The 22483-nt window shown below is 41.8% G+C and overlaps 3 protein-coding genes, 1 long non-coding RNA gene and 1 other non-coding gene across 6 annotated transcripts in view; 2 read left to right on the top strand and 3 right to left on the bottom strand.

Annotated features, from left to right (window-relative positions):
• lamb1b (laminin, beta 1b) overlaps positions 1-1903 on the top strand; it is a 30236-nt gene extending 28333 nt beyond the window's left edge. Inside the window, exon 34 of the mRNA XM_048267771.1 lies at positions 1431-1903. Coding sequence (XP_048123728.1) covers positions 1431-1567 — 137 coding nt within the window. The 3' untranslated portion in view covers positions 1568-1903. The remainder of the gene's footprint in view (positions 1-1430) is intronic.
• Positions 35-175, bottom strand: LOC125311100. The gene has a single exon (XR_007196428.1). It is a non-coding gene; the product is annotated as a U4 spliceosomal RNA (small nuclear RNA).
• A 77-nt stretch (positions 1904-1980) lies between the features above and the next one.
• LOC125310400 (dihydrolipoyl dehydrogenase, mitochondrial-like) lies at positions 1981-8648 on the bottom strand. Its single transcript, XM_048267770.1, has 14 exons — positions 8344-8648; positions 7609-7681; positions 7151-7230; positions 6857-6925; positions 6321-6390; positions 6045-6145; positions 5391-5534; positions 4901-5002; positions 4455-4645; positions 4006-4176; positions 3564-3753; positions 3135-3272; positions 2595-2684; positions 1981-2474 (listed from the first exon to the last, which is right to left on the bottom strand). The coding sequence occupies exons 1-14, from the start codon at positions 8380-8382 to the stop codon at positions 2409-2411; spliced, it is 1524 nt and encodes a 507-aa protein (XP_048123727.1). The 5' UTR covers positions 8383-8648; the 3' UTR covers positions 1981-2408.
• Positions 8649-13791: 5143 nt separating this feature from the next.
• LOC125310816 lies at positions 13792-18819 on the top strand. Its single transcript, XR_007196363.1, has 2 exons — positions 13792-14640; positions 17992-18819. It is a non-coding gene; the product is annotated as an uncharacterized LOC125310816 (long non-coding RNA).
• Positions 18820-20394: 1575 nt separating this feature from the next.
• The window catches only part of tmcc3 (transmembrane and coiled-coil domain family 3), a 34244-nt gene continuing 32155 nt past the window's right edge, over positions 20395-22483 (bottom strand). For both annotated transcript variants that reach the window (XM_048268076.1, XM_048268075.1), the window contains 2 exons: positions 21978-22070; positions 20395-21593 (listed from right to left, as the gene is read on the bottom strand). In XM_048268076.1, the coding sequence (XP_048124033.1) occupies positions 21384-21593; positions 21978-22070 (303 nt within the window). In that variant the 3' untranslated portion in view covers positions 20395-21383. The remainder of the gene's footprint in view (positions 21594-21977; positions 22071-22483) is intronic.

Raw genomic sequence — 22483 nt, 5'->3', positions numbered from 1 at the left:
AAGTACAACTCATCTATTGTTAACAAGTACACAGCCTCTTTAGAGACTACCAAAAATTGCCGTCGCCGACTATATTTCAAGTCGTCTAGGCGGGGTATTGGGTAAAGTTTTCAACTAGCAATAATCGCGCCTCGGATAAACCTCATAGGCTACGATACTGCCACTGCGCAAAGCTAACTATACTGAGCATGTGTACGAGGACCGAGTGTGGGCAACAGTCTTCACAAAGCTGGTGGGCTCAACCATACTATCTAAAGAATATCGTCCATCCTATGCTAAACCAAGTACAAGTACAACCCAAGTGTTGTTGTAGAGCAGTGGGCACCACGAGGTGATTTCAAACAGCAATTACTACGCAGCGAGATGTACTTTTGGAGGATAATTTGTTCACCCGCCTGTTGCATGCTGGGAGGCTGAAACGCAGTCGCACAAGCAGGCGTAGGGGGAGACTGTTGCGCGTTAGAACCATAGGCTACTCCGTAAAACCGAAGTTTTGGAGTTTTAACACACAGCTGAGATCGAAGTTGACGTGATTTCTTTGTACCATAAAGGCCTACAGTAAAATAAAGAACTCTCACAGGATCAGCTGATTCGTAGTTAAACAGCCTGGAAATCGGAGCCATACATGTGTAGGAATGCGAGTAGCCTAGATCCTGCCAAATGCTTGTTAAAACCCAACACGGACTAATTATGCAATAAACATTAAATCCGCCAAAGAAATGAAGGATGCTTTCCATAAATACAGAATATAGGCTTTGTTACACTGTCCCTGTAATATCCTGCTGGTTGATTAACTCATTAAAAATATATGGGCTATTCAAAATATTAGGCTAAATGTAGGCTACCCGCGATGGTGCAGCTGATTTTAAGATCCAGGTTTAGTTTATGACAACGGGGAAACAGACACTTCACATACCTTATATCGTAAGTATCTATCTATCTATCTATCTATCTATCTGTCTATCTATCTATTTATCTATCTAGCCTCCAGTCCCTGCAGTTGTCAATTTTGTAGGCTACACAACGTAATTTTAGCATTTAATTAACATATCAAAATAAATCCTAGGAAATTACAAGCATTCAAGCTTGCCAACTGAGTAGAAGGGATAATATTGGTCTATTTCTGAGATAAAACCACTTCATCGGTGTCCAGACTACGAACATACAGGCGCCCTCTAGTGGATGATACGGAAACTTTTAAAGAGGCAGCATTAAGGAAAAACTATTTTTAGTAGATTAAACCAGAGGTGCTTAACTCGAGTTTAAAACAGTGTTAAACTCGAAAAAGGGGCTAAGATAACGACAGAGCAATTCCCCTTCTGTGTTTAAGATTGGTAAAAAGGACAATGCTGTTTTGCACTTTCTTAATATACTGCAGGATTCATTTATTAAAATCCATGTATGTGTGTGTGTGTGTGTGTGTGTTTCAGAGCTAGAGCGGTCATATGTGGTTAACCAGCAGACTCTAGAGGAAAAAGCCCAGATTCTGGCGGGGCTTGAAAAAGCAGCCAAGGATGTGCTTCAGGAGATCAGTCACAAAGTCACCGTCTACAGTATCTGTTTGTAACCAAGAAAACCTTCCAAACATTCCATCACCTCAGCGTTCTGGAAGATTCTAGAAGCTCTGCGACAATCATATTGAAGCTTACAAACAGACCCAATATATAAGCTAAAAATGTAATTTGTGATCATGTTAAATCTGTATATCTTTTTGTTTTAAACTGTACACATTACCAAGCTATTTGTTTTATACATTATTATGTACTATGCAATCTGTTCTCAAACGGACATCCAGAACTAAAACATAAATGTAAATTACTAATTTGAACATATGATGAACTAAAACGAGAAAGATGAATTTGTCTTATTTCCGACATTTCAACTAAAGCATTCCCCCACACCATATTGACTGTGACTGTTTTGATACAACACTGACTGTCAGCACCATCTACTGACAACAGGCATGTACTGCACACAGAGTTAAACTTGATATATTTTATTTCTGCATAGCTGTACATGTAGACACATACATACATACCTTGTACATCATACAAAACATTCTATTCTAGCCTTATTACAACATATAGCAGTTCCTGACCTTTACACACATTTTCATTCATCTTCTCATATTATTTCTCTCTCTCTCTCTCTCTCTCTCTCTCTCTCAGTAAACACTCATATATATGTACATGTATACTCTGTAACAGAAACTGTTAGCGCTGGCTGAGGGGTTATATATGACTAGGCACAGTGCTACCATAGAGGGGTGCTAACATCTCACTCATTCCCTTTGCCTCTCAACACTAACACCTCTCCTGCAGATGCTGTAGTGTAGAGAGGGTTTAGTGTTTGTGTGTGAGAGAGAGAGAGAGAGTGTGCGTGGTTGACCAGTATGGATGGTAAAAGCTTTAGAAGTTGATGGCCTTCCCAAACGAAGCTGCAAGGTTAGCCTCTCTGAAAGCCTCTGACACCGTCTGAGAGAGAGAGAGAGAGAGAGCAAAGCATGATGCATAATGTTGGTTATGTCAGGTTATGCTCATTGGCTGTAAATAATGATTGACAGGTTAATTCCCCAATAGTGTTGTTTGACTCACCGGGTGGGCGTGGCAGACTCTGGCCACATCCTCACAGGAGGCGCCGTACTCCATGGCCAACGCTGCCTCGTTGATCATCTCTCCTGCACCCTACACACACACACACACACACACACACAGAGACATATACACGCTCGCGCACACACACACACACACACACGCTACAAGCGCGCACAAAGACATATACACGCCGGCGCGCACACGCGCGAACACACAACACACACACACACACGAGAACAAATATGAGCTGAATGTGTCCCTCACACACCAACTTGGGCATGACTTTTCAGTCTCCTCAGAGGAGGTACACCACAGCCAGTGCACAAAAAGCTGAACAACTACAAATCCTCAATCTGTTGTGTGCATGATTTGATGGTTCAGGAGATGTTCTCATTCCCACACACACAGATATACGCACATATTCCAAGTGCCACAAAGGATCTCAGAATGTCATACACATGGCTTTAGAGAATCTCTGGATCTCTCGCTCTCGCTCACTCACACACACACACACACGCACACCCGCACACACACACTGACCGGGCCCATGATGTGTGCTCCGAGGATGCGGTCTGTCTCCTTGTGGCCGAGGATCTTGACCAAGCCGTCTGTGTCTGCATTGGTCTTCGCCCGGCTGTTTGCAGCAAATGGGAACTTGCCCACATTGAAAGGAACTCCCTAATCAACACACACACACACACACACACACACACACACACACACACACACACACACACACACACACACACACACACAGACACAATCAGCACAATTACATAGAACTTTGTAATAATAATAATAATAATAATAATAATAATAGTAATAATTACTGTCTGGAAACAATAACACACACCGACATACACCTAAAGATGCTAACAGATTTCAAACACTCACTCTCACAGACACACAAAAAACAAAGACAGACAATACATGCATGCCATTAAACTGCGCACACACACACACACACACCTCCTCTTTGAGCTGCTCCTCAGTCTTGCCCACCCATGCCACCTCAGGGTGTGTGTAGATGACGGAGGGCACGCAGTTGTAGTCGATGTGGGGGGTGCTGCCCGCCATGCCCTCCACACAGATGATGCCCTCATCTTCCGCCTTATGAGCCAACATGGGGCCCGCGATCACATCGCCTATCGCATAGATACTACAGGAGAGAGAGGAAAGACAGTGAGTGAGTGAGTGTGTGTGTGTGTGTGTGTGTGTGTGTGTGTGTGTGTGTGTGTGTGTGTGTGTGTGTGTGTGTGTTGTCCTACACCTTAAGGGCCAGCATAGGGCCCACCACCACATCACTCATTGCATAGATACTACAGGAGAAAATGGAATGGAGATTGTGTGTGTGTGTGTGTGTGTGTGTGTGTGTGTGTGTGTGTGTGTGTGTGTGTGTGTGTGTGTGTACCTGGGTACTTGGGTCTGGAAGCGGTTGTTGACGGGAATGCGTCCCCTGTTGTCCAGCTGGATGCCCACCTTCTCCAGGCCGAGGTTCTGTGTGAAGGGCCGGCGGCCGATACACACCAGCAGCACGTCACAGCTCAGGGTTTCTGCCTTACCGCCAGCTGCAGCCTCCACACTACACACACAATCACACATGGAACAAATCAGCATGGCACCTTAAATGACATATTTTAACACTCTAACACACAGACAGACACATGCAAACATACTAAACAAAGTAGCATGCGATAACTTATTGGCATATTGACACATTTAACTTAAGCTAAACTATCTATATCAGTTTCAACATCACACTGATGTATATTCTCTTTCTCTCTCTCTCTCGCTCACACACATGTGTGCCATCAGCAAGCAAGCGCACACACACACACACACACACGAGCGTTGACTCACGCCACGTCTATCTTGCCGTCGGGGCGTCTGGTGGCACCCATGACTTTGGTGCCCAGCTTGAACTTGAGGCCCTGCTTCTGCAGGATGCGCTGGAAGCCCTTGGAGATCTCCATGTCGATGCCCATCCCCCCCACGTGGCCCAGGAACTCCACCGCCGTCACCTTGGAGCCCAGGCGCTGCCACACCGAACCCTGGAGGGAGGAAAAAGGGGGGAAGAGAGAGAGACAAAAGGAGGGAGAGAGGGAGAGACAAATAGACAGAGGACAAGTAGAACATTGAGGAGGATTAGGGAGAGAGAAAGAAAGAAAGAGAGAGAGAGAAAAAAAGAGAGAGAGAGAAAGAAAGAGTGAAAGAGAGAGAGGGGGGGGGTGAGTGTTTTTAATCTCTGTTGTCTGTTATGGTGTCCCTATGTGATGGGTTGTGCTGCAGTGGTTTCTTTCTCTCACCAGCTCCACTCCAATGACACCTGCACCGATTACTATCAGCTCTTCTGGAACCTTATTCAGAGAGAGCGCTCCTGTTGACGACACCACAGTCTCCTCGTCAACCTGAAACACACACACAAATTTTACCCATCCGGGGTTAGTGTACACACATTCATAAACACACACTTGGAGCAGTGAGCTTACTAGGAGCACACACACACACCAGGAGCACACACACACATCCATGGGCAGACATTAATCCAGCACTGGGGAGCAGTTGGGGGTTAGGTGCCTTGCTCAAGGGATGTGGATGTGGGAGAGCGCTGTTCAATCCCTCCCACAACCCACATTTTTCCTACCAGTCAGGGATCGAAGCGGCAACCCTCGGATGCCACGGATATTGGATGTTGAATTGAGGGTGGAGTAACAAGAGCTTAAATGGCCAACTTGGTTTTCCTTCTGTTTACTGGCTATGGTGTGTGTGTGTGTGTGTGTGTGTGTGTGTACTTGCCTCTATCCCAGGGAATGGGGTAACCTCTGACCCGGTGGCGATAAGAATGTGTTTGGTGTTGATGACGTGTTTGCTTCCGTCACTGCCTGTTGCTGTGACTTCATTGGGTCCTGTTATTGTTCCAAGGCCATTCACATGGGTCACCTAGCAACAACACACAGACAACCGGCTGTTACCATAGAAATCACACATACCACAACAAAATCTCTCAGCATCCTGTAGCAATAACATGTTTTTTTTTCACTAGCAGGGCAAAACTGCAGTGACTGGCAAAACGTTTCAGGCTTTCTGAAATCTGGATTTAGAACAGACTCTGGCTCTTTGCCGTTGCGTTCAAATTCGCAAACAGTGGCGGATATATATTTTTTTTGAACAGTTAAATTTGAAAGATTTGGCATTCCATTGTAACAGTAATTGTATTGTTAGCTTCATCAAGCTCACGTCCAGTTCCACTGTATGTTTGTGGAGAACTACCTCCGCAGACTGTTGGCGATTGTTCGCAAACATTCACCGAAAACTCAAGGCAAACGGAAAACTGTTCACCTATGTTTGCGAATTTGAACGCACCTCAGGTGGGATGACTACTCTCTACCTTCACTACAATATCATACTTTCAAATAATTCAACAATTTCCGTGGAGGTGCACAGCGTTACCTTGTTCTGTTTGAAGAGGTGAGCGATGCCACCTGTTAACGCTTTAACTGCTCCAGACTTCTGGGCCATCATCTTCTCCAGGTTCAACTTCACTCCAGTAACTGCACACACACACACACACACACAATGTGCATCTTTGTGCTTATGCATGATGATTTCATTTTAATACTGGTATTTGGAGTATGCATAAGGAGTTTGAGAGCAGGAGTGTGTGTGTGTGTGTGTGTGTGTGAGAGAAAGAGAGAGAGAAAGAGAGAGAGAGAGAGAGAGTCTTACCCTCTATTCCCCTGCTTTCAAAATCCTTTCCATGGACCATGTGATAATAGTGTGAGTTATTCAGCAAAGCCTGCAAACAAAATGAAAAGCTGACAAGTGCACTGGAACACACACACACAGTAACTGATTCACTCATCTCACACCAACACACTTTCCCACAAAGTTTAAAATGGCACTTTATCCACCATGAACACACACACACACACACGCACACGCACACACACAGTAACTGATTCATTCTGATCTCACACCAACACACTTTCCCACAAAGTTTAAAATGGCACTTTATCTCACATCATTACAGCTCTGTGGCATTTAAAGTTGTGTAATGTCAGAATTTCAAGGCTATAGAATGACATTCTTGGTCTCAGACAAACACACACCACACACACAGTCACACACCAAAAACCCCCCTAGATATGAAGACCCACAAATTGATCACGAGCGGTCACACTGTTTTCAGACCACAGGAACATAAAACGGTACAACACCCCAAACAATCAGCCAGTTCAGGAATCAGCGACACACTCACTAACCTTCGAGGGGATGCAACCCACATTGAGACACGTCCCTCCTAGGGTGGCGTTCTTCTCCACACACACTGTCTGAAACACAAACACACATACACACACACACCTCTTTAATAGCAAGCCTATGGAATGCTTTCATTGCAACAAGAGACTGGTAACAAAAACAGAAAAACACTGTTCTACATTGCTAATAGTGCACACATGCACATGACATGTCTGTTAATAGCAGACATGCCCAGGTGTACACTAACAACCAATGGAAAAACACAATACACAAGGTTACACAGGTACACAGGTTACCTTAAATCCCAGCTGTGCTGCTTTGATGGCGGCCACATAGCCCCCAGGGCCCGATCCCACCACAGTGACATCTGCGTCAACTACAGGGGGTGAGAGGAGAGAAGAGGAGAGGAGGAGAGAAAAGCTGGATTCACAAACAAAGAAAACTGTGGATGTATTGTATCACAGAAAACATAGCACAGCAATGTGATTGATAATGACTGACTGACTATTATTGTGTTAAATGTTCCAAATGTAAAGCACTTTGAGCTGCATTCTGTGTATGAAAGGTGCTATACAAATAAAGCTTATTATTATTATTATTATTATAATAATGTTGACAGAAGTGTCAAATACTGCGAATAGAACCCTGATATATCATTTGAAGCGCATACATGTTTTAATGTTGATGTGTGTGTCTGTGAGTGCTTATGTCAGTTCTGAGTTCTAAATTCCTGGGGTGAGATGCGTGTGCTTACTTGGAGCATCGGCATATGTTCTTGCGCACACTGTCGTCACTCCTTGAAGCTTGGAAGGGATCACCTGACCCCGCTGGATAACCACAGGAACAAATTACGTCACTTAGGTGGCAACTTCATTAGCCATTAATGCTTTTAACAGCTATTAGCAACATTTTTTTCCCTTATACTGTCTATGACATTTTCTGACAGTTATACCCAAACTGTCAACTAACTTCTTCCTGGATTTCTTAGTACCTAAAGATCATGTGGAGTTGTCTGTTGTCTTGACCATCCCACATAGACTAGGCTACCCAACATATGCGTCTATAAGCTGAAGGCCAGGTCTTGCGCAACTACACCGTAAATAATGTTTAGGACCTTCCTGCGTAGAGTAGAACCTCTATGAGTAGAACAAACTGCTGACTTCTCGCTCTAACCTCTAATTTCAAATCTAGCTGCCTAATAGACCCATCATGGCTAACGTTAGGTTTACGTGTGTGCTAGCCTACTAACAATGTGATATGCACATTAAAAAAACTGCCTGCTTTTAAAGTGTGTGGTGTTGTGAGTTGGAGTTAGCTAGATTAATTAGCCAATGCCAACAGCTGACAGGACTCATGTCGTTGTTGCAAATGATGCCTAGCGTCTGTTGACATTAGCTGGCTAGGTCAAAATCGCCGGCGTGAGATAACATGGAGTGAAAAAGCTAGAACGGAAAGAAGTCTTAGTTCACGAGTCTTGGGGAAATCTTACCTTAGCCGCATTGCGACACAAAATATTCAAACTCTGCATGTTGGTTGAGTGACGGACCCACGAACACGACAGTAACGTTGGCTAAATTCACGTTACCTGAGTTGACCCTGTCGGTGTGATTCCAAAATCGCAGTCGCACAACTTCCTCGTAAGTCTCAAAACCTAGCGTGAAATTTTTTACAGATCTACAATAATATTCATTTATGTTCTAGTATGCGTTTCACTGTGCAGTTTATGACTGTTAGATCTATCACTGGTGCAGGTGCTAGCAAATTTAGACGCTGAAGACTGGGCTTGCCAACTCTTGAATAACCATAGAACACATTCGAAGTACGCTTAAATGTTGTCAGTGCTGCCCTCTGCTGATAGACTCCAATGCATTTTTGTACAGTAAAAAGTGATGTGTTTTATAGTGACCAGTGTGGGGGCTTAAGAGATATTACTAAAAGAAAATCTATTTTTTTATTTTGTAAGGGCGAAAAAGCTAACTTTATTTTATTACAAGACTCATTCAACTACAGAGGACCAAAAATTCTGGGTCAGTCAATGGGGTGACAAAATTTTGTTTGATCATGGCTCTTCAAGAGCTGCTGGCGTGGCAATTCTATTTCACAAAATTCAAGCCAAAGTGGTAATGTCTAAATCAAGCAATTCTGGCCATTGGTTAGTATGCGTCTTAGACCTTAATGATCATTATAACATACTTGTGTCAATGTCTACGGTTTCAATAACCTAACTCAAAATAGACAGATGATATCTGACATTTCTGCAACCATACATTGTAAACTCTCTTATCCAACAGCTACTATTGTTATAGGCGGAGATTTTAACATGGTCCTTGATGAACACCTTGATAGATACCCTCCCAAACCTCAAAACCACTCCCATAACTCTATTCTATCAGAAATCTGTCGCTCTTATAATCTTTTGGATCCATGGCGACACAGATATCCAAACACCATGCAATATTCCTGGTTCAAGCCAAACCACACTGTCAAATCAAGAATTGATTTCTGGCTGGTCTCACTCTCCATGATTGACACCATTTCAGATTGCTATATTTCAGCTGCTCCACTCACAGATCACTGCAGGTTATTAAACTGAGTGTAAAACCCTCTAATGTCAGCTATTGCAATAAGGGTTATTGGAAATTGAACTGTAGCCTGCTAAAGTCCCAAGCGTTTGATAATGGTGTGAAAGCCATCATTACACAAGTGATATCAGATTACTCCATAGCATCTTATCTATCTAAATGGGAATTCATTAAATTTAAAATAAGAGAGTACTGTATATCCTATGGAAAAAAGATTAATAGAGACAACAAGTCATTAGAACTCAGTTTAATTAAAGAAATAAACTTGCTCTGTCAAAAGTACGCCCCCTACTGATGTGGACAGACAAAGACTACAAACCTTGTCCTCTGAACTTGATAAAATCTATCTCAGAAAGGCAGAAGGAGCCTATGTAAGGTCCAGAGCAAAGTGGATAGAGGAAGGGGAGAAAAGCACATCCTATTTCTGCCAGCTAGAAAAAAGAAGGCAAGAAAAAAACTCAATAAAATCTTTACTAATAAAGGGAGAGGAGAATAAAGATCCAGTTGTGATCACAAAGGAAGTGGTTTCTTTCTACCAGAAATTGTACTCTTCTGCATATTCTTGTGCTGATGCAAACTGTTTCTTCAGTAATATCCAGCATCTTATTCCTCGTATAGATACTGATTTTGCTGAATTGTGTGACTCTGACTTTTCTGTTGAGGAACTTGATAAAGTGGTAGAAGGTTTATCCTTAAACAAATCTCCTGGAATTGATGGTCTTACTGCCAACTTTTATAAACACTTCTGGGATTCACTGAAAGGCCCTTTCCTTCTTATGTTAAAGGAAGCGACAGATATTATGACATTCCCCCCCACCATGAAACAGGGTATAATAACCTTAATTCCCAAACATGGCAAAGACCCCAAACTGCTAGATAATTGGAGACCAATTACTTTATTAAATAATGACTATAAAATTATAACTCTTGTTTATGCTAACAGATTAAAAAAGAAAATCCACACCATTATAAGTGATTCCCAATCTGGTTTTATGAAGGGTAGATCTATCCACAATAACATTCGCTTTGGTACTTGATGTACTAGACTACAAACACTTGATTGAGGATGAGGGCTTTTGTTATTTTTGATTTTTACAAGGCCTTTGACTCTATTGAGCATCCTTTTATTTTTCAATGTTTAAAACTATTAGGTTTTGGTGATAAATTCAGAAATAGTATAGCTTCCCTATATAACAATACTAACAGCTCCATCTCCTTACCAGGGGGCACTTCACCCCGTTTTAATATCGGGACGTGGAATCAAACAAGGCTGTCCTATTTCTCCCCTTCTTTTCATAATTGCAACAGAAATGCTCTCTATTCTTATAAAAAACTCAAATATTGCCCCACTTGACGTTTTAGGATTGCCAGTTGTAATTAGCCAGCTGGCAGATGACACAACTATTTTTATGAAGCATCTGGCGAGACACCAAAAGTTTTGAAGACGATTGAGTCTTTCTCTAAAGCCTCTGGCCTGAAATTGAATTTAAATAAGTGTGAGTTAATGCCTATCCACCAGTGCAATCTAACCGAAGCCTATAACATTCCCATAAAATCTACAGTTAAATATTTAGGTATACTTATTTCTAGTGATCCAACAGAAAGGAGAACATGAATGTGTCAAGGATAACCAAGGATTGTCAGGCTAAACTTAATTCATGGTTACTGAGAGACATTAGCTTACTGGGTAGAGTCTTTCTAACAAAAAATGGAGAGTATCTCAAGGTGTATATATCCTGCTTATTCAATGGCTATTTCCAAGAGAGCCATTAAAAAAAATCAATCAAATAAACTTTGACTACATATGGAAGAAAAGGGTTCACTATGTTAAAAGATCAGAAATCATAAAAGACATCAGAGATGGAGGGTTGGAGGCCATCGATATTGACTCCATAAACGGAACATTAAAAATCAAGTGGTTGAAATCATTTTTAAACAACAGTACCAGCTTCTGGTACCATATCCCCCATGAAATATTAAAAAAAATAGGTGGTATAGATTTTTTCCTTAAATGTGACTTCTGTATTCAGAAACTGCCCATCAAATTATCCCTCTTCCATCAGCAGGTTGCTCTATACTGGAAGATTCTGTACAATCATAATTTTACCCCTCACAACACACCTATCTGGAACAACAGATACATTACTGTAAAGAAGTCATCCTTGTTTATCAAGGACTGGCTAGAGAAGGGCATCTGGCCAGTCCTGCATTTAATTGATTCTAATGGATGTCTCTTAACATATTAACTTTTTAAAAAAGCTTTTGTTTGAAGTATGAGTTAACCTGCAACATTGATACATATCATTCTGTATTTGATGCCATACCTGACTCTATTTTAGGCCTAATAAGAGGAATAATTTCAGATCCCAATATTTGTCCTTCCCTACCACAGCTCTTTGTTGAAGGTTGTGACTTTAAGAGTTTTAGATGCTCCAACAAATGTCTTAGAAACCTATTTATCAACCGGTCTTACCCCTTATTAACATATAGAAATTCTATTTTAAAGGTTTTTCCAAAGAATCGTATACAGCTTTTGCGAACTAAATACATGAGATATCCCATAATGCCTAAGGCCAAAGAGCTACATTTCAAAACTTTGAATGGAATATACCCCTCCAACGATTTAATCCAAAGGCGCTTTGGGATTGAAACTGATAATTGTGTATTTTGTAATGGGCTGGAAACCGCTGAGCATCTGTTTGTCGAATGTGTTTATGTTAAAACCTTGTGGCTTGACCTTCATAACTGGCTCAGTCCTAAATGTTTTATGTTAGATAACTTTGACTTGAAGGACATTATATATGGACTCTTTACTGTGAATGATAACGATGATCTCTTAGTAAATGTGATTGTTATTCTCTGTAAATTTTTTATACATAAATGTAAATACGTTACGTTACGGTTAAGCCCACTTTTAGTGGGTTTTACAATGATTTCCTTTATTATACAAAAGCCCTTAAAGCTATGAAGTCTAAGAAAGCAGTACAACTTTTGAACAGTGTTACAGAATATGATTTAATGACTAAGCCCTAGTTATATGGGTTTTTTTTTCTGTTTTGTTTATTATTTTTATTTTTTTCTCTTGCTTCCTCCTTTTAATTACACCTGATCCTGTACATAGATGGATTCCTTATGGATTGTTTTGACCCATGCTTATTGTACTTGAATTACCAATAAAAAAAAAAAAAAAAAAAAAATAGTGACCAGTGTGATCCACATAGGAATTTGGCTGTATTTCACCCACCCACGAGTAGTGAACACACACACACACACACACACACACACACACACACACACACACACACACACACACACACACACACTGTCCTTCTTCTCTCTCCCGTAGTATCTATGTGATTGTGAGCAAACATCCCTTGACCAAGTTACTAGGTCACTACGGTGTTCTCCCATGTAACATTGTCCTGGTCTAGGGACCTCTCAGTTAAACACAGAAACAACAAGCTGACTCAGGTATACCAGACCAAGAAGATCAATGCCTGCATTTCCCCGGGATAAATAAATAAACGAGTATATATTTGTTTGTGTCTATCTGTCTATCTATATCTAAAGAAAAACAATTGCAACATAACCAAGTAAGGCAGCTTTAGAATGACCCCACCCACCCTCTTCACTCATCATTCCAGCTGTTGCCAGGATACTCAAGATCCCACCAGCCAGGAAAACAATGGGTGCAAAATTCTCCCCAATTCTCACACGAAACAGAAAGGTCTTGAAATGAGCTTTGAAGAAAGGAAAGGAGGGACAATCACGGAGGGAATTCCAGACCTTAGAGGGGCTATGTCACTGAAAGACCTGCCACCCAGGGTAGAGCGTCTGTAGTGGGGGACAGTGAAGAGATTCTTGTTAGAGGATCTGAGCGGGATGGAGTGATTGAATGGATGGAGTGACTATAAGGGATCAGAAGGTCACAGAGGTAGGAAGGAGCAAGGTCAAGGAGGCCTTTGAAAGTGAGAAGTAAAATTCTGAATTTGATTCGAACCGGTGACCAGTGTAGCTATGAGAAAGAATAGGGGTGTTGAGCAGATCACTTGTTATGAGTGAGTAGTCTGGCTGCTGGGTTCTGAATTGGGGCAATTAGAGCATTGTGTGGAATCATCATCAAGGTCATAACCAAAACAACAACACAACACTACAATAAACTGCAGCTCCTCCTCCTTCACAGGGAGTATGAAGACATGTGTCTGAGATGATTTATGCTGACTTAACAACACTTTGACTAACAACACAACTCTGACCTTGGACAGTAAACTGCACCAGGAAGCAAGATGGCACATGGACTGCAACTCATGTGTGCATTTTTAATGACGGTGTTTGTTTGATGAATTTTTCCATGGTCCAAGGACATCACGTGGAGTTATATAGCCAGGTAAAAGGATATTTATTTGACTGAAAAACAAGCAGCATATGAGAGGAGAGAACAATTGAACAGTTTTCAGCATGAAGACATCTGGAGCTCTACTGGTGCTGCTGTGCGGCTGTTTGGCTGAGACACAGCTTAGAGGAGAGACCCTCAGTGAAAATGACATCACCCACCAGGGCCACTATGGTGAAGCAGAGACCAGAGAAAATGAGGTTATGGATGCAGCACAGAGAACTGAAGCTGCAGCCACAGACTCCTCCACCCAACAAACCTGCCAGCCTGACATCCACACTGTGCTGAGAGAGATGAGCATTCTGATGACGTAGCAGAGAGTGGAGCTCAGACACACTAAGACACAAATGGAGGCCATGGAGACCAGACTGAGAGCCAGTGAGAAGACAGCAGAGGAGCAAAGAGTGGAGCTCAGACACACTAAGACACAAATGGAGGCCATGGAGAAGAAAGCAGAAACTATGGAGACCAGACTAACTGCCAGTGAGAAGACAGTGATGATCATGGAGACCTGACTGCTCCTCCACTGTCTCATGGAGAAGACAATGGAGGAGCAGAGAGCTGTTATTCAGCAGCTGAAGGAGAAACAGGAGGAGCATGCAGCAGCTGTGAGAGCTGTAGGAGGCAGTGTGAACCTGACGGGGAGCCAGGTCGAGGAGCTGAGGAGGGAGAGAGATGAGAGGAGGGTGTCTTTCTCTGCCTCACTGCTAGCATCATAGCAGTGGAAATACAGGCCCCTTTTCAGCAGCAACACCCCTGGTCTACAGACACATCTTCACTAATGTTGGCAATTCCTACAACCCAAACACAGGTAGGTCATTCCATGTCAAATTAGTGACCAGTGCCTCCTACTCGACCCCCGTAGATTTCCATTATTCACTAATATTGTGTGTCTCTCTCAGAAGTGGCTATAAGCCATTTAGCAACTTTAGACTAGTTTATGTCTAAAACTACTTCAGACTCAAGCATGACTTTTGATGTGTAGTCCACATACTGTACATTCATTCATGTGTCAGACACCTGACAACTGTCACACCTGTCCAATGACGGTGGCCTAAATGTGGATTTATCTGTAAAAAAAAAACACCACAGAAGATATACATCAGCATCACACACACACACACACAGACACTACAGCAGTGCTAATCAAACTCACACACACACACACACACACACACACACACACACACACACACACACACACACACATCAGCATCACCCACACAGACACAACAGCAGTGCTAATCAAACTACACACACACAAACACACACACACACACACACACACACACACACACACACACACACCACACAGAAGATACACATCAGCATCACACACACATACACAACAGTAGTGCTAATCAAACTACACACACACACACACACCACAAACCAGGAAATAAAAACAGAAATCATATTACACAGAGAAAGGGGTAGCCCCTAGCCTGGCGAGCCAGACCCACATTAAAATGTAGGGTCTGGGCACTCACCGTTCGCAGTGCTCAGTCCGAGGGGCGGGATAATCAGTTGTCTTTCAAATTCCCTCTGCACGCAATAGGACGCAATAGGATATTTGTTTTCAAGTAGCAGGGAATTCAAGTCAAACCGTTGCAACTCTGCCATCAATCATTATGTTAAGCCCACCAAACGACTCTATACACGATTTCAATGCCCTGATTAAGTTTTGATTTCTGGAGCTCACAAGCCAACGGAGAGTTGCTAGACTAGCCCTGGCAGCAAATGTAATTTGCTGCCGCTAGGGGCGCGTCTAGATTTCTAGGCTAGGTAGCCCCTGTATGTCACAATAATGTCGTTATTGACCAGATGTTGTGAGACTTCCACAGTGCTTTCAGAAAGTATGAAGAACCCTCCAATTGTACCAGCATCAGCAGAGTATATGTATATACATGTATATATATACTGTGTATATATATACATGTATATACTATATATATTTATATTTATATATGCTATAGGTAAATAACATGTTTTCCTGTGATAGGATGGTTTTGTATTAAAGTGCTATTTTATGCTGATAAAAACAGTAATTTGTCATGTTTGACGTATGATACTCCAAGAGTCTCAGAGAAACAAGGAAGAGCACCCATGGACTGAGTTATCTTACAAGGAGTAAATAGAATAAAGTCATAAACAACTCTGGGAAGAGACATGAAAGCTGATATTATTTATCAGGATATTCAGCGCTGGTCTGATCAAACGCCCTGACAGTAAAGCCAGAGATAAGAACAACAATGCTAATCAGATCCCACACACACACACACACACACGCGTTTTCACTAATGTTGGCAACGCTTACAATCCAAACACAGGTTGGTCATTCCATGTCAAATTAACTAGTGCCTCCCAGTCGACCCCCTCACATTTTCTTTATTCACTGATATTGTGTGTCTCTACATGTCAAAGGAAGGTTTGCAAAGTTAAGAGTGAAAGTTACGGTATCTACAGAGAGAAGTTGAAATATACAGTAAAAATGCAAGCAATGTTGAAACCAAAAATAGTGATTTTTCCCAAATAATTTGCTGTTGCGAATACAGTATTCTACAGCCAACAAGAACAAAGCAAAGCAAAATACAATGACCATCAGATGTACATGGAGTTCTGAAAAAGCTGATGGAAATGACTAACTACTATCAAATTACTACTTTGTTTTTTCCAAAGAAAAGTGTGTGTGTGTGTGTGTGTGTGTGTGTGTGGCGTAAGGCATGTGTGTGTGTGTGTGTGTGTGTGTGTGTGTGTGTGTGTGTGTGTGTGTGTGTTGGGGGGGGGGGGGTATGTATTCATATGTCTAGACAAATGTATTGAGCTAATGGTAACCTGGGGAGAAACAAAAATAGAGAAAAAAAGACAAGTTTTACATAAAGTCGACCTTTTGTAGAACATTACTGTACATAAAAATACGATTACTGTCATTTTCCTTTCAAAGTATCTGCATTGGTTCTGAACATTTCAAACGGAAATCCTCTAGGAGCAGATTGAAAGGGTCCATACCTGTGGTGTATCTATTCATAGGCCTATACTAATGTAATGATTGGATGGTGTTCAGTAAAGTAATGAGTGTTTACACATGTGAAGAGAGAGTGAAGCACTGGTGATTTAGTGTGTCATTTTGATGGGTTGTGTTTGAAAAATGAAATCAAGTTACTTCCTGTTCGATTTTTGTGTGTTAAGTAGAAAATTGTGTGTGATGTTTTGCAAAATGTGTTTTAGTTCATTGAAAACTGAGTCAAACATTGAGAATTAGTGTATGGTTTTGCAGATTTGGTGTGGGGTTATGATGTTTGGAAGATATGTTTAGAAAATTGTGTGACAAGCAAGTGTGTAAAGAGTTGAAAAAAAACTGTAGTGTACAGTTTTGCAGACTTGGTGTGGGGTTATGGTGTTTGAAAGACATGTTTAGAAAAAAGTGTGTCAAACAAAAATGTTGTGTGTAAGCAGTTGAAAGAAACTGCCATTAACCATTTATAAGGTAATATGCTTTGTTAGCTATTTACTATCATTAAATAGCAAATTTACTAATGTTATCTAATGATAGTAAATAACAAAGCATGTATTAATACCTTGTAAATGGTTAATTTACACACCTTATTATAAGGCTATTATTTTTGTCATGATTTATGATCAATAATAGCTTTCATTAAAGCCAAGTATGCCAGTGATCGCACAGGCGGTAGCCTTTCAAGCTGGAGATCTGGGTTCAAATCCCATCAGATTCATCAATTTTCTAAATTGCTTTGGACAAATGCATCTGTTGAGTCAGGCCTAAAAGCTAAAGTAAAGTATAAATAGTACTCACTTTAGATTGGGGGCTGCCAAACAGCTTACAAACTGATAAGAAACATGTAATACATGTTGGTTACAATGTGTTTTAAGTGACTTATAAACGACTTGTAAGTATTTCATTAATGTCATCTAATGATAGTAAAGACTTAACTAACCATTTAGTAATACCTTGCAAATGGTAAATTACGCATTTACAATATGTTTGTAAATTATTTATAAACTAATTGTAAGTAATTTACTAATGTTATCTAATGATAGTAAGAAACCATTTATTACCTTGTGAATGGTTAGTTAACAAACCTTTTATAAAGCGTTACCTTTTTTCTCTTCATTTTTTCCTCTTATTTTCTCTCTGCTACAGGGGTGTTTACAGCTCCAGTCAGAAGAGCACTTTATGGTGTTTCTTCATGCTGTTGGTCATGTATCTACGGTTGGAGGTGTCACTGTTTTTAAAAACAGAGAGCCTGTTTTCAATGCTAAAAGTCATCAGCCAACATACCAGGTGAATCCCTCTAATGGAACTTCTCTGCTGCTGGAGGTGGGAGATGTGATCTATGTCAAGCTGTGGGCCAATGCGTGGGTGTATGACGATGGTCACCACTACACCACCTTCTCTGGCCACCTGCTCTTCCCCATGTGAGGAGTCAGTATTTAATCATCACAGGAATAATCTACAAGATAAAGTACAAACAAGAGTCTTAAGAGATACTGTTATAAAGCGACACAGACTCTCAACAGCAGGTACAGGAATCAAACTCAAGCTGACTGATTGTAAGGCATTGACACAACTGCTGCTCCCCCACACCCACACACAAAAGATACACATCAGCATCACACACACAGACACTACAGCAGTGCTAATCAAACTACACACACACACACACACACACACACACACACACACCACACAGAAGATACACATCAGCATCACACCCAGACACTACAGAAGTGTTAATCAAACTACACACCCACACACACACCACAGAAGATACATATCAGCATCACCCACACCGACTACAGTTGGGTCATTGCAGCACTACTTTCTAATTCCTAATCTAATTCCTAATTCTAATTTTGACTGATAACATTGCTAATTGGATTACTGTTTGGTTTATTGTGTTTATCAATATTATTAGACATTTTGTAATACATTTTTGTAAGTAATTAAAATGCTTTGTTATGAAAACAATGGTTTTGTAGTGTTAAGTGTTATTTTATGTTGATGAAATTAACAATTTGCCATTTGTGGCGTGTGAGCCTTTGAGAGGAACACATGGTAGAGCACCCATGGAGAAAACAAAACAATGTAGCCTGAACTGATTTGACGCTACCGGAACATGAAGCAAGGCAATGCACTGCCTTCTGAGACAGCTAGATAGTTATAACCTCTCTGTACACTTTCAAAATTTACAATACTTTGCTTTGTCTGTCCTACCACCGAAGTGTAAGGCTATTTTGAACCTCAGTCAGTAGTTTGAAAATAGCCATTTATTTTGATGTAGCTCCATGCGGGGTCATCCCTATGTTCCCCAGATTAACATGGTAGGTATGGGGACATGAAAAGGGGCCCTATGTTCCCCAGTTAGAGTCCTATGTTCCAAGGGCCCTATATTCCCAGGGTAAGAACATAATGTAATCTGAAAACTGCTGCCCTGATTAAAACAAAAACAATGCAACTAATCTCAGCTAGTATTCTGTCTATAATGGAGTGGAATGGAACTTTCTAAGTGACCCCAAACTTTTGACCGATAGGCTATATATCTTTCAAACTATCTTTGCTGCTGCTGAAGTATTGTTATTGTTTTGTATTGTATGTACTTTGTGTATTCTATTTTTCACTGTGTTGTCAGATTACCAAAAGACTCATTTCCTTCTTAAGTAAATTGAATGGAAAACATTTTCTTATCTTATTCTCGATGTCCTGAATAAAAAAATGGGGGAGATGAGAAACAAACCCATTTCAGTCAGCAGAGGGCGCTCTTCACAAGCATTCCCTCGTAATGACCTGAGATGTATCCACGCGGGCAGAAAGAGGTCAGCCAAAACACGCAGAGAGCTGAAAACTTCAATAATGAACCAGTCTGTCGGTGATCCCGTCGTTTATGTTCTCATCAAACATGAATAGGCGCAGGCATGAGTGAGGGCTTGTTGTTCCGTAGAGTGTGAAAATGTCGGCCACCTACGGAGACCTACGTGCTTCAAGCTGTGATCTATTCCCAAAGCACATGCATACAAATTCACCAAAGCTCTTAAGAATTTATGAGGCAAAGAAGCATTTGCAAAAAGAAGAGGATTTATTTTTCAATTTGTAAAATTGTGTTATGGAGGAGATTCATAACCGGATTATCCAGTTGACATACACACACACATGCATACAATACAAATACAAACGTGCGCGCACACATACACACACACACAGCCCTGTCCATGGCATACAAGCACCCGCATGTACATACATAGAGAACTTTGAACTTGTTTATTATGCTTACAACCATTATGTGCTTCTCATATGTACACACACACACAAAAACACACACACATTTCTGTCCACCACTTCCTACTCCAGACCTTGGATTGTTCCACACAAGAGGAGGTGACATCATACAAAAACACAAAGTGGGAGGTTGCTTAGGTTATCAAAGGACAGTCCGCTCATTGTAACAGTACAAATAACACTTGCATATACACACAAACAGACACACAGCATTGCGCTTTCTCTGTCTCTCACACACACACACACACACACACACACACACACACACACACACACACACACACACACACACACACACACACACACACACACACACACACTTCTATCTGTCACTTCTTAGAGGTCCCCATCCCGTAAGAAAAGGAGAGAACATAAGGACACTGAGTGGGAGGTTCTTTAGTTCTATAAAGGTCAAAGGTCAATTTGTTGAAGCAAACAGCATAATTAAAAAGAAGATAGACACGTAAACACGTAAACACACACACACACACGACAAAAAGCACGTAGCATATAACAAACAGGCAAAAAGCACATAAGAGGCTTTGCCATGAAAACAAGAGGCTGGACGCATGACAACATGCTTTCTAAATGAAGAAGAAAATCTCCCTCTCCATTTCACTATTCCTCTGCTTCTTCTCCCACTCTCTCTCTTTCACTCATCCCTTATAGTGTTCTTTATAGTGTTTTGGTAAAGGAGTATGTTCCCTTCATCTCACATGCGCACACACACACACTCTCTCCCTCTCTCACAGATAGTGTGTTAGGTCTTTCTCTTGAGTGCTGTTGAATTGAGGGGATGTTCTTTCGTCACACACACACACACACACACACACGCCTCCGTCCACACAATGACGAGTGAGAGAGGGTAAAGCACTCAGGGCTGGATTAGGCTTTCCAACTGGCTCAGAGCTCAAATATCAAACCACAAAGAGAATTTTTTCACACCTAAGACACCCACACACCAGCAAAAACACACACCGCACACAAACTTACTTCAGGTTTGCTGAGAAAGATGTCAAACACATCAATAACACACCACGAAAAAGGCTTCAAGTGTTTAAAAAAATATTTTTCTTTCCTTTTTAGCTACATACAGTTTATCTCTGGTCGACAACAGTCTTTCAGGTTCAACTTCCTGTCTTTTGCACCCGTGACAGACACAGGCACGCACAGACACACACACTCTTTCAAGGTTTAACCACCTGTCCTTACACCCATGACGCACGCACACCTACACACACACACACACACACGCACGCTCAGCTGGGCAGTATCAGGCGCTCCACAGCAGACTGCACGTGCTCCCAGTTTTTCCAGATGACGGCGAGCAGACACACACTCAGGAACGTTCCGAAAATGTGCAGGCGACTGCGCAGCAGCGGCGCGGTGAACTTGGCCGCCGTGGAAACGCACACGAGGATCACCGTGGCGATGGCCAGCATGATGTTGATGCATTTCCCCAGCAGCACCTGGGAGAGGAAGAGAGAGGCACTGTTTGAGTGTGTGAGTTTTGTTTGTGTGTGTGTGTGTGTGTGTGTGTGTGTGTGTGTGTGTGTGTGTGAGTGAGTGTGTGTGAAAGTCTGGCAGAATGGCATGATCGGATCATGTGTGTGTGATATCGTAAGTGAAAGAATGTCTCCATGAAGAGTTGCATTGTCAGTGATTTTGCTTGTGAGTGAGACAGAGTCATCTGTGTGTCAGACAGGGACTATGTCTATGCCCATGAGAGTGAAATTGTGCATGGTTCTGTGTATATTCACGTCTGTGTGTGTGTGTGTGTGTGTGTGTGTGTGTGTGTGTGTGTGTGTGTGTGCGTGTAACTGGTACGTGAGAGCTGCTGCACAGGTACAGACCTTGGCATCTGCGCTTTCCAGCTGAATAATCTGCTGTTGTTGCTGCTGTAACTCGAGTTTAGAGACGCGCGTCTGACAGGCCTCAAGAACCTCCTGAAAACAGACAGAGGGAGAGAGAGAGGGAGGAGGAGGGAGGGAGAGAGAGAGAGAGAGAGAGAGAGATACTGTTATAAGAGACCAGACTGTACCAGGTACAGTATGTTGTATATAAGGTGTGTGTTGTGGTGTGTCTGTATAGCAGTGGAGACACAGTGAAAAGGCTTGCCTGTGTGTGTGCAGTCATGTCTGCTTCTGTGTCTGTGTGTGTGTCTCTGTATGTGTGTGTGTGTGTGTGTGTGTTTGTGTGTACCTGTATGTCTCAAGGTGTGTGTTGTGGTGAGTCTGTATAGCGGTTGTGACACAGTGAAAAGGAATTTGAAGAAAAACAAGTTGTGTGTTCATGCGTGCTTGTGTGTGCCTGTGTGTGTGTGTGTGTGTGTCTGTGTGTGTATGCCTCTGTGTGTGTG

The sequence above is a fragment of the Alosa alosa genome, chromosome 17, assembly GCF_017589495.1.
Source record: "Alosa alosa isolate M-15738 ecotype Scorff River chromosome 17, AALO_Geno_1.1, whole genome shotgun sequence".
Lineage (NCBI taxonomy): Eukaryota > Metazoa > Chordata > Actinopteri > Clupeiformes > Clupeidae > Alosa > Alosa alosa.
Note: the sequence above shows the minus strand (reverse complement) of the source record. Positions and strands in the feature narration are given on the sequence as shown.